General features: G+C 38.0%; 1 protein-coding gene across 2 annotated transcripts in view; it reads right to left on the reverse strand.

The window, feature by feature from the left end:
* Positions 1-5611: 5611 nt before the first annotated feature.
* PPP1R1C (protein phosphatase 1 regulatory inhibitor subunit 1C) overlaps positions 5612-13341 on the reverse strand; it is a 127767-nt gene continuing 120037 nt past the window's right edge. For both annotated transcript variants that reach the window (XM_043894416.1, XM_043894417.1), the window contains exon 5: positions 5612-6939. In XM_043894416.1, coding sequence (XP_043750351.1) covers positions 6851-6939 — 89 coding nt within the window. In that variant the 3' untranslated portion in view covers positions 5612-6850. The remainder of the gene's footprint in view (positions 6940-13341) is intronic.

The following is a 13341-nucleotide window of genomic DNA, read 5'->3' on the forward strand; positions in this document are numbered from 1 at the left end:
ATGTCAATGTTTATGTATAAAATATTGAAAGTACTTCAGAGAGCAGTCCTGGAGAAAGAAAATGACACATGATGATGGAGTTGGAGGTGATGGTGGTGATGGGTATTTGTTTTGCATTGGTATTTTTCCAAGCACAAGTAGGAACACAGCACTAAATCAGCTTCTGTTTGTTATCAACCCATTTTGCACCTGGAGGAGAAAAAGAAAATAATTATTACTTCAGAACACAGGGGGAATATTCCAGAGAATTTAATACCATGTCATGTAAATCTCTGTAGAGGGAAAAATCTGCTATGCATCACTTAAAGGCAAGAAACTTGTAATGCTTAGATAAATTATCCAATTGGAGATTTGTGAGAGGAAATTTTTCCTGGAAAGATTTCCTTTTAAATTTTAAAAGGATAAAAATTTATCACCAGTTTTCAGACCATTTTCTAAGAAGTCAAAAGAGAAAACAATTGGCTACAATGCTAATGCTGTTACATGCATGCATACTATACATACATGTAGTATATGTGTATTTCTAACTGAAACAATTTTGTCCTGGTGGCTCTCAGACAAGCATTCAAAGATACCCCTTTTCTCTTCTGATCCCATCTTCCTTTAGTGCTGCTGCTTTCCGTCTAGTCCCATCTCTTCTGTCCTTTGCTGCTTGTCTGCAGTTCCTGAAAGAGCCAAAGGGGGAAACAAAGGTCTTAGGGTTGGAAGGAGCCTCACATGATCATCTGGTTACCCCTCCCCCACATCATTCTTCACATTTCACTGATTAGGACTGGGTGCCTGGCTTCCCGGTCCATCACCAACTCCTGGAGCTTGCTCAAACTCATTCCAACGAGTCAGTGATTCCATCCAGCCATCTCATCCTCTGTCATCCCCTTCTTCTGCCATCATTCTATCCCAGCATCAGGATCTTTTCAAATAAGTAAGTTCTTTGCATCAGGTGGCCAAACTATTGTAGTTTCAGCTTCAGGATCAGTCCTTCTAATGAATATTCAGAACTGATTTCCTTTAGGATGTACTGGTTGGATCTCCCTGCAGTCCAAGGGACTCTCAAGAGTCTTCTCCAACACCACAGTTCAAAAGCATCAATTCTCTGAGATGTTAAGGACAATGAAAAGTACCTAGATGCCCATTGGTGTCTGGAGGCACAATTCCAGTTCTGAACATTTTCCTGCATGATGTATAAATAAACCTCTATCCATTGTTTGCTGGTTTTCTATTATTTGCTGTCAAATGCTTGTTCTAAAAATAATGAAGACTCATTTGCTGAACATACTCCAGAATTCTGTTATTTTTAGGATTCTAACATGATAATGCCGTATTCTCCTGGGGCTTGCTGTGCGCATTCCCTCAAATTAGCCTCATTTTTACAAAAAGTTAGAGGAAGGGGAAAATTTTGGTAAGTCATATTTGTAGATTGAGAAGAAAAGTGAAAATAAATCCAATACCATTTTAGTCTACTTTCTCCAATTGTTTTCTTCAAGTTACCAGGCTTCTTTGAGTTCCTTCCTTCACCTCCTTTTCTCTCTAATCTACTCTCATGTTCATCTTCTCTCTACAGACCAAGTCTCCATTATCTGCATAAATTAAGTATGAAATGCAGTGAGAGAAGTGGCCTGCACCAATGTCTGTATCCACAGAATAAGGGAGCCTCACACTAAACATCTAGGACAGTTCTATGGTTGAATGGTAGACTCTTTACAAAATGCAATCAGGCACCTGTGCATTCATGTAGATTATCTCATTTAACTCATACAACCTTGTAAACTATGTTTTTACCTCCATTGCTATGTGAATTCTATGGGATATTTGTAAAGTTTATCACCATAATTATTTACAATTTACAAAACTGAAGATGCTCTCCATCATTTTCCAAAAGCTCTTCTTACTCTGAAATTTAGTTCTTTAGAATATTATGAAGACTAATAATTTAATTTCTTCAACAGATTTCACATTTCAGTAACGTACACATTTTTAATGCAGGAGACATTAGAGACGTAGGTTCGATTCCTGGGTCAGGAAGATCCTGATCCCTGGGTCAAGAAGATCCCTTGGAGGAGGGCATGCTAACCCACTCCAGTATTCTTGCCTGGGAAATCCCATGGACAGAGGAGCCTGGTGGGCTACAGTCCATGGGGTTGCAAAGAGTCGGACATGACTAAAGTGACTTAGCACACATGTAGGCATGCATACCTACCAGCTTTGAAGACTGGTTTTTAGAATCAAGGACTTAGAAAACTAAGGACAGTTCTTTCCCATCCTCCTTTGGAAAAATCAAGTACTCAAAATTCCATGTAACCGTAAACACTTCAGTGTAGTTAGACATGCTTTTCCATTATCAGTTGCACTTTACATTGCTTGCTTTTAGATATGGGTAAATAGAATTTTTAAAGCAATGCAATGTAAGTGGTTTATTTATGAATTCATAAATCCATATTGCTTCTAAGCAGACTCTGCAATACTTGCAATTAAGTTGTTTGCTATGACAATACCCCATAACAGTGTTTCTAAAACTTCACTCAATTGTATATCGCTTTCGTGATTTTGAGGTATCACTTCTACTATGATTCAGTTCAGTTCAGTCACTCAGTCATGTCCAACTCTTTGTGACCCCATGAACAACAGTCCGCCAGGCCTCCCTGTCCATCACCAACTCCTGGAGTCTGCCCAAACCCATGTCTATCGAGTTGGTGATGCCATCTAGCCATCTCATCCTCTGTCATCCCCTTCTTCTCCTGCCCTCAATCTTTCCCAGCATCAGGGTCTTTTCAAATGAGTCAGCTCTTCGCATCAGATGGCCAAAGTATTGGAGCTTCAGCTTCAGCATCAGTCCCTCCAATGAACACCCAGGACTGATCTCCTTTAGGATGAACTGGCTGGATCTCCTTGCTGTCCAAGGGACTCTCAAGAGTCCTCTCCAGCACCACAGTTCAAAAGCATCAATTCTTCAGTGCTCAGCTTTCTTTATCGTCCAACTCTCACATGCACACATGACTACTGGAAAAAACATAGCCTTGACTAGATGGGCCTTTGTTGGCAAAGTAATGTCTCTGCTTTTTAGTATGCTGTCTAGGTTGGTCATAACTTTCCTTCCAAGGAGTAAGCGTCTTTTAATTTCATGGCTGCAGTCACCACCTGCAGTGATTTTGGAGCTCAGAAAAATAAAGTCAGACATTGTTTCCACTGTATCCCCATCTATTTGCCATGAAGTGATGGGACCAGATGCCATGATCTTCGTTTTCTGAATGTTGAGTTTTAAGCCAACTTTTTCACTCTCCTCTTTCACTTTCATCAAGAGGCTCTTTAGTTCTTCACTTTCTGCCATAAGGGTGGTGTCATCTGCATATCTGAGGTTATTGATGTTTCTCCCAGCAATCTTAATTATTTAACTATGATTATTTAACTACTATGATTGTTTAACACCTTTTAAAAATATTGATTTAAAATATACTCACACTTTAAGCTTGTCTCATCCTAAGCAACAATAGCTTAAGGAATGGTGATTAAGTATCCTTTCTAATATATAATCGTATTTATAAATATAAAAATAACTTGTCAATGGCTAACCTAAAATCATCCATTTCCACAATATAGACAGCAGTGATATAATTGAAATACAATTTAAAATGGATTGTTTTGAATTAAAATTTAAAAGAATGGTGAAACTTTTTTAAGAACAGAAAATTGTCTGAGAATTTTGTTTATTATAAAGATGCTTACCCTGCACAACTCTGGGAAGAAAAGGGGGTTATAAAATTATTGTTTAATAGAAATAAATCTTGCCTAGAATTCTGCTCTACCCCTCTATACTCTCTGCTTCAGGTCCTCATGTGTAGAGGGATTTAAAAAATACTCAGCTAATCCAACTGACTTAATCTTTCCCAGATTCAGAGTATGCAATGCAAGAGTATCAAAGAACAAGTGGCCAGCATGGTAAGAAAGGACTGGGAGGAACTGATGAAGTATTATCTCAGAAAGGAGACCACTTAGCAGATGACACCAGAGTGTTCTTCATTATCTGAACAGATGTGATACGGGAAGGAGGTAAAGAGCAGCAGAAAGAGAGAGATTAACACACAAAAGAAGAAAGTTCCTTGGCTGGGTTTGGGATTCAGCTGGAGGCATTCAAGAGTAAGAGAAGCAATCTCATGTCTGTGCTGTTGTAGGGGGTGTATGAGAGAGAGTCTCAGGTCATTTCTCATTCCAGCAGCACTGATAAACACCAGTTATTAAATACTCATTATGGGGGTCGCAAAGAGTTGGACATGACTGAGCGACTGAACTGAACTGAACTGATGCTGGGCTAAACTTTTTATAGACCCATCTCTTTTAATTTTCACAATTACCCAATAAGGGTAAGTAAGTATGATTGTACTCATTTTACAGATGGAGTAAAGACTTGGTAGAGGTTGAATTTGAACCCAAGTCAGTTGACTCAAAGCCCACCTACTAACCATTATATTACATTATAAATGTTGTCTGGGAAAGAAAAAGGTTTTGTTTTGTTTTGCTGTGTTTTGTTTTGGTCAGAAAATCTTTCAGCCAAACTGAAGCCAAGTTGTCACTGTGAAAAAATTTGCTGTAAACTGTAACTGTGTGAAAAGGAACCTGAAGAGCCATTATCTCAGCTGGTTTCCTTGAAATTTCTGAGAAAGTCAACACTTTTCCAAAGAAAAACTTAGGCTTGTAATTGTGATCTCCATGTTTTGGGGGTAGAGAATAAAAGAGAAGAAACCAGTGATTCTGAAGGAAACTTACTCTTTTAATTTTGATGTCTTTTTATTTTTAAAAATGGAAAACAGAAGAATCCAGAGGTCATGCTGTTTATTTCCCCACAATGTTGCAAAATCAGCAAAAGCTTAGGTTTCTTTTGCTTGTCTGAATCCTTTTGAAAAAACATTTATAAAAATGTCTGTTCATAAGAAGGGAAGGGCAGTTTTACTTTTTAGCACCTCAGGGTACCTCAAATAATCTCAAGGGGTATCGGGATGTTTTCCAAACACAAATAATTCAAAATCACCTAAATATGCACCTTAATCAGCTTTTAATCACGGAGAAACTTAGAAAATCAAATAAACAGTCACAGCAGGCGGTCTAGAAACTCCAGAAATTTGGGGTGAAACTGGCTTCACAAAAACAAAACAAGCCAGGGGGAAGGAGGGAGAAGAGAAAGAAAGAAGGGAAGGATGAGAGATAGGAAAGAAGAAAAGAAGAAAGGAAAAAAGAAGGAAACTTGGAATAAGTATTCATACATACTTGAGATACTACTTGTCAATGAGTTTTGCATTTATTTTCTTGGGGAAAATATCCTAAGGAAAACAATTGTTATCTCTATTTCACTGCCTTATAGATTCACCCATTTCCTTTCATCTATATATTATAAAACTCACAGTGAAAATTAAAAACAGTAGTTTTACTCCTTTGCACCTTGATACTAAGATCCCACAGTAGATTTCACATTTGATTTTTTCTTCCTATCTTAGTTTATCTCTTTACTGACTTTTGAGAAATCTTTTCAACTTAATTTTTTTAATCAATGAAACATTTGAACTTCACTAATATTATTAATGTGGGAGCCAAATTGGGCATTCCTTCACCTCCATCAGGCTTCCCAGGTGGCTCTAGCAGTAAAGAACTTACCTGTTAATGCCATTGAGACTTAAGAGATGGGAATTCGATCCCTGGGTGGGGAAGATTCCCAGGAGGAGGGCATGGCAACCCACTCCAGTATTCTTGCCTGGAGAATTCCATGGACAGAGGAGCCTGGAGGGCTACAGTCCACCAAATTATGTGTACAGATACTCTACATTATAATGCAATAAATAATTAATATTGTTCAGGATGCCAGGACTTTCAATTATCAAAGTCATATTCAGTAAATACATACTGTCTTGAAAAATCTTGCTTTGCACTGATGTTTCTCTGCCAGTTCTGCAGTGGAGAAATAATCTTTCCTCTATTTTCATAACACCCGGCAAAGTACCTTTTTAGAGATAAACTCATAAACAATAGTTGTTGAATTAATAAAAGCATGAATTAATGAAATTTCTTATGATAATAGATTTATAAAATCTAATTATTCATTAAAATGCAATAGGAAACATCTCATATTTCAAGTAATAGCCAAAAATAAGCAAAAGGGGAGATTTGGTATGTTTTATTTTAGAGTTATAATTTTTCTTTCTGAATAACTAGTGGAAGTGATAAAAAATACATCTCTCACAGCTTAGAAAATGGAGAGACTTCTGTGGTCCTTTAACCATTAATGTGTTGTTGGAGAGAAAAAGATGTTTAATATCTAAAGATGAATACCTTTTGATATTTTGAATCAAAAAATCTGGCATTTCTTAATCATTTTGAAATAAATACCATGTACCATTAAGTATACAGAAACGTGATAAATGCAGAGCTTAACTTAAAAGTTTAACTAAATTCCTCTGTGAGTTAAACCCAGACACGTACTCATGTCTAAAGATATTTAATATTTATTTTTTTTCCTTTAAAGTGATGCTATTTACATTTGACCTTAGAAGGCAAATTGTATCAGTAGGACATCAGGGATTAAGCTGGGCAGTATTAAAGTTAGAACACTCACATGTTTGCACATTTTCTATGTTGTTAAAAAGAAAAATCACTGTAAAATAAATACTTATTCTTTAATTGTAAGTATCGTAATATGAAACAATCTGTAGGTAGTTCTAAAGTTCCACTGAGGGGCACTTCCCAGGAGGTGTGTTACTATTGTATGAGTGTGGTGAGCAGAGAAGTCAAGCAGTGGCATTCCATGGGCTATTCAGAAAGGTTGATAGTTCAGTTATTCCCAAGAAGCCTTCTTGTTGCAGACCCGTAATTAATGGTCCCACTGCTGCACACTCCCGTTCACGCCTTCTTCCTCTTCCGGGAATGCGGATTCATTCTGGCCTTTCATATGCTTAACCCCTGAAATTATAAAAATTATGCTCAATTTATTTCTGGCAGATTGACTGCTTTGCTCCAAGAGATAAAGAAAATGACTGGAACGTTTTCATTGGTGTATATGTGTTTTCTCCAAGAATCTCAACAATCAATCCTATATAGACCTTTTAATTAATTCACCGAGGGATTAAAAACACACCCAGCCCAATTTCCATTAGAGACAGGCATCTTTTATAGTAATTAAACCTTCTTCATTAAGAATTGCATCACTGCCTATTAAAAACCTGTTAACTAAAAATCTGCTCACAGGCTCTTATTGTAATTTTGACATCACTTAGTTCAAATATTTCTTTTGGCATCCCTGAATTCTGTTACAATGAGAACCATTAGAACCTCAGGAACAAAGAGGTCTGTGTGCACCATTTCTGTAACTTGCAAACAAAAAAAGAATATTATTAGTCTTCTTTAGGAATAAAAACATATGGATATGATTCTGAAACTTCTGTATTAAAAATTCCTCAGTCACTTCCCCCACAACCTACACAGAGGAAAACCATTGTCACATCTTTGCCTGCTATGTAAGTTTATATGACCTGGCTTCTACCTACCTATCTGGCTTTATTTCCACCAGCATTTCCTGCATCTCCCTCTAACAGTAATTTATGCCCTAACAGTGCTAACCTGCTCTTAAACATCACTCTATGTGTGTTAATTGCTCAGTTGTGTCTGATTCTTTGCAACCCCATGGACTGCTGGGCTCCTCTGTCCATGGAATTTTCCAGGCAAGAACACTGGAGTGTTCTAGCCATATTTAGCCATTCTCTTCTCCAGGGGAGCTTACCAACCCAGGGATTGAACCTGGATCTCCTGCATTGCAGGCGAATTCTTCACCATCTGAGCCACCAGGCTGCCCACAGGTCACTCTAGGCTCCCTCAAACCTCCGTCTTTTTCTCATTCTATTCTCCCTGCCAAATAGCTTCTTCCTACTCACCCACCTGATAACCTCTCACTCATCCTGATCTCAGCTGGCCTCTGTGAAGGCTCCCCAAGTTCTCCAAGTGAACCTCCTTGGTCTTTCAAATATTTCCCTCTGCTCTTGGATCATTTTCTTTTGTATCAATTACTTTATAGAACTGTATTTGCTTACATGTCTTTCTCACTAGAACAAATTCGCTGATGTCAGGATTACAGAGTTTCACTTTGGAGTCCCAAGCACACAGCCTGGCAAAAAGGAGGTGTTCATTAATACTGATTGTATAAATGATTGATGGAATTAATAATGTGACACTTAAATATATGTCTTTGGAAGTTCCACACTAATGTATGGTCAGATTTTTTTCAAAATTAATTCAAATTTGGGGTGTAAATCATAAGGCAATTACTACAACCATTCTCTACAAAATTATCTTTCATTTCACTTGGGTCTATTCTGTTAAAACATCATACTAGCTGACACTTTGCATTATAGTGGTGCTTAACATTGAAAAGTTTATAGATATTATATTTTTCAAAAATTGGTTTATGAGATTTTTCTAAATATTTTTGAGAAACATTGTAGTTAGAATTAATAAATGAAAGAAAGTCACTGCTCTTGTTTACTATGAAATGAAGAAACTAAAAAAGAGAGAGAGAGTGGATTTGCATATACTGTAGTCAGCAAGCCTCAGAGAACCATTTGACAAAGAATGACATCCCTGGGCTTGGGGGATTATCTTGAAAATATATTTGATTGGTTGTAATAATATTTAAATACTTTAATTTCATCTGCAAGCCCAGATCACTCACAGCCACCATAGAGAGAACTTTGTTGTTAACAAATGGAACTTATTTCATCTTGGTATAGATTACATAGGAGAAAAAGAGCTCTAAATCCTAAGGAGAAGGAAAGGGAGTTTAATGAGCATTCAATCAGTCACTCTGCTAGAGTCTTACATTCCTGAGTTACTAAACCTCACAATAACTACACCTAGATGTAGTGAAAGAAATACCCGGATAGAAAAAAAAATACCTAGATGGTGAAATTTAGATTCCAAGAAGATAAATGATTTGTTCAAGGTTACAAGGATAGTAACCTCAGTGACATCAGCAACCTCAGTTATGCTGATGATACCACTCTAATGGCAGAAAGAGAAAAGGAACTAAAGAGCCTCTTGATGAGGCTGAAGGAAGAGAGAGAAAGAGCTGGTTTAAGACTAAGTATTAAAAAATAATTAAGATCAAGGCATCCGACCCTATTACTGCATGGCAAATAAAAGGGGGAAAGGTGGAAGCAAAGACAGATTTCCTCTTCTTGGGCTCCAAAATCACTGTGGAGGGTGACTACAGCCATGAAATCAGAAGACGATTGCTTCTTGGCAGGAAAGTGATTACAAACTTAGACAGTGTGTTGAAAAGCAGAGACATTACTCTGCTGACAAAGGTCCATATAGTCAACGCTATGGTCTTCCCAGTGGGCACGTACAGTTGTGAGAGCTGGACTGTATAGAAGGCAGACTGTCAAAGAACTGATGCCTTCAAACTGTGGTGCTGGAGAAGACTCCTGATAGTCTCTTGGACAGCAAGGAGATCAAACCAGTCAATCTTAAGGGAGATCATCCCTGAATACTCACTGCAAGAACTGATGCTGAAGCTGAAGCTCCAGTATTTTGGTCATCTGATGCAAACAGCTGACTCATTGGAAAAGTCCCTAATGCTGGGAAAGATCAAGGGCATAAGGAAGAGAAGGTGTCAGAGGATGAGATGGCTGGACAGCACCACTGATGAAATGAACATGAACTTGCCCTAACTCCGGGAGATGGTGAAGGACAGGGAGGCCTGGCATGCTGCAGTCCATGGGGTTGCAGAGTTGGACATGACTGGGTGACTGAAAAACAACAATGATAGTGTGGTTCCAAGAGAAGTTCTGACACATCAAAGTTCCTCAGTCTAGACTGACTGAATGAATGAATGAGTGAATGAAGTATAAAGTTCCATTGTCAGGAGACACCCAACTCATTAATTTTTTGGATGCTAACCTAAATTAATCTATCAATCTCTAGGATTTATTGTAGGATTACCTACTAATCTGGTTCAAACCATCTTGTCATTCCCTCTGAAATATTAAAGCACAGTAATCACTCAGCTGCCTTCCACTCTTTCCTGAGCTAAAATTGCCTGCATCTCTCTGGGTTCCCAAAGGTTTTACTGTCTCCAGAGTTCATCCCTTTTATCCTTGAGGTAATTCCAGAGTAATGAAGTTGTATTCAGACAATTTTCTTTAAATTAGGGTTAATTCAACGCCAACATTGATTTGTCTGTATGAGGGGGTCAAACATTTTTAAAAAATGGTAACTAGAATTTCCAATTTATTAAACCATTAATCAGCTATTCCCCATATTTTGACTATAGGTCTATTTACTTATTTATTTTGTAATAATAATGGCCACAAAGTTATATGAGAAAGCCTTCCTTAAAGTAAAATGACTCCAGCAAACCTTGAAATGTGCCTTCTCAGCCTTAGTCGAGTGTGGCATTAACCATTTCCAGGTGAAAGATGTTGGTGAGGTAGGAGTTGGTAACAACACAAGCTGTTCTACAGAACCACAGATTCTTTGGTTCCCAAGGCATTTATCACTAATATCATCTTTCCATTGAGTAACAGATGTTAGTTAATTTGTCTTTTGACTCTTTTTCCTTGCCAGCAATGTTTGGTTGGTTTTAGATGCAATAAATGCTGAGATTAAAGTGTGAAGTCTGTGAGGACTGTCTAAAATGTTTCTCCCCATGCTCCTCCTCCTATCTCCAGACACACATATGCTTTATGTTTAAATTTTCTTTGAACCCACATTCAATATTTGAGTAATTCTGGAGGTGAAGGGAAGCAACTTGGTCTGGAGGTGTTCATGAAATTCTCAAAGCTTCCTCTTCTGCCAGATGCTAATGAGCACATAGGAAAACACCTCACCTGCACAGGTGCTGATTCCCAGCATGTGGCAAAGGGCCTCCTGAAGCAGGAGAGACACAGGCAGGGTTCACGTGGGCGGAAAGCAGAGGGGTTCCCAGACGCACAGAGGTGCTTTTCTCCATAGCAGGAATGAACACCCAAGAGAAGAAACCATAGACAAGACAAGGATGCAATATGAATCCATGAAGGGGTGAAGAAAATAGTTTGAGGAAAAGAAAGCAGATGGAGTAAAAGAAGAAAAAGAAAAGAAGCGTTGTCCCCACCCAGAACATTATGCTCATGCTGTTCTCCATTCTGTAGGTCAGGAGGTTAGATGTGAGCTGGGTGAAGTTGTAAAGTGACTGAGTGAAGAATTACGAAGAATTCATCCATAAAAGGAGGCTTACCTTTGACAAACCACAGGCCAATATGTTTATTAATTCAGAGGGGAAAACGGGCAGGTTTATTACATTAGTAGAGGACATGAAACTTGGAAGAAAAGATGCCATGATGAATGACAAAACTAGTATTCCAAAGGCCATGGGAAGATGGCCTAAGTGATTGAGGTAGAGGTCAAAGGGAGCTTCTTCTGTAGGAAGGTTATTTTGGTACTAAAAGAGAATGAGGACAACCTAGATTGGTTATGGTTAGGGGTTCAAGTGACCACCGTTTCATGGTGACCCAGCAGAGTCACCTGTGTGTAAGAACTGAGCTCTTCAGACAGTAGAGGCAGCAGTTCAAGAGAGGAAACTTCTCCTGAACTGTGTCCTGGCCAGACCTTTTCTGGATTATGCTGCCCAGTTCTGGACTTGGCAATTCAAGGGTTCCATTGAAGGAAATAACTGGGATTGAAAGCAGTTTTATGAAATCTCTTCCAAAAGAACTGGATATAAAACTGGACTGTCAAGCATAAAGAAAATTAAGAGGACAAAAGAGGTTGCCGTTGATTTCCTCAAAGCCTGGAAAAAGAAATAAAATTTATCTAAGTAGCTACTGAGAGCAGACATTCATGTGGTAAAGGCAAATTACAGATAGTTCTTGATTTACAAAAGGGTAAACCACTGAAAATATCGTAAGTGGAAAATGCATTTAATATATCTACCCTGCTGAAGAGCATAGCTTAGCCTACACCACTTTAAATGTGCTCAGAACATAGATATTAGCCTACAGTGGGGCAAAATCACCTAACACAAAGCCTACTTTATAATAAAGTGTGGCACATCATGCAATTTATTGAACAGCATACTGGAAGTGTAAACCAGAATGGCAGTATGCGTACAGGATGGTTGGAAGTGTATTGGTTGTTTTCATTCATCATTGGTTGTTTTCATTCATCATGGTATGGGTGACTGGAGTGTGCTCACTGCCCTGCCCAGCATTAGGAGACCATAGCCTACTACACATCGTTAGCCAGAAAAAGATTAAAATTCAAAATTTGAAATATAGTTTCTTCTGAATGTATATTGCTTTTTGAACCATTGTAAGTTGAACCATCATTAAGTTGGGGACATCTGTATGGTTTAATATAAGGAAGAAAATTTCTAAGTTCTTCATGTATGCCCAGCAGTAAGCATGTGAATGAGCTCCCCATCACTGTATGTGTTCAAGTCAAAGTGAAATTTCCATTTCAGAGGAGAGTTAAAGAAGGAATCCTGCAGTAAGTAGCAGGACAGACTAAAAAACTCAAGGGCCCTGAGATGCTACTCATATACAAAGCAGATCTTTTCTACTGAAGAATCTGCTCTGCTGTGAGTTCTGTAAGTTACAAGAAAGTAATTCTAACTTTAAATGACATAAATGGCCTAAATCCACATTTTAAAACTAATTCACATTGGGAGTAGCAAATGCAAATGAATTCATTTTTTTCAACTGCATATTTTAGTCACTTCAATTCATTCTAAAGTCCTCTAGGGAATTTGTGTGTGTATTTTGAGAGCCTCTGACCCTCTTGGAATTCTATTTATACTTATATCTGTGCCTCTTCAGAGAAGAAGGTCCATAGTTTTCAGCAGAATCTCAGAAGGGTCTCTGACTCACAAATAGTTGTGAATATGAGTTCAAGTCTAGTCTCTTCACTTTAAAGATAAAAGGACAATTTCAGTTGGCAAAGGGACTTGTTTAAATATACATAGCAATCATGGGCTGGGTTAGGACACAAACCGGGGCCCCTAATTTCTACTGGGGGCTTTTCATGTGGACTACTAGGGCTCAATCTTCCATTGTCATTGATCTTTTCCAAATAAAACCGGAAGGAAAATGTAGTAACTTAAGATCATGAGGCCCTTTTCATTATCAAATTCTTTCAATGAATAACAGATATAGATGTAACTTCTTAGTCTTTTTTTCATCATTGCTGTTGATGTTTTTAATAGAACTTGTAATCAGGAAGATGTAGAATTTAAATTTAACCTGGCAAAATTCTCAGAAAAGCAGCAATATGAGTTCAGTATAATAATGTTCCTTCTGTGTGTTGAACTGGGGAGAGACACAACTGCAAATCAGA

Source organism: Cervus elaphus, chromosome 33 (genome assembly GCF_910594005.1).
Source record: "Cervus elaphus chromosome 33, mCerEla1.1, whole genome shotgun sequence".
Lineage (NCBI taxonomy): Eukaryota > Metazoa > Chordata > Mammalia > Artiodactyla > Cervidae > Cervus > Cervus elaphus.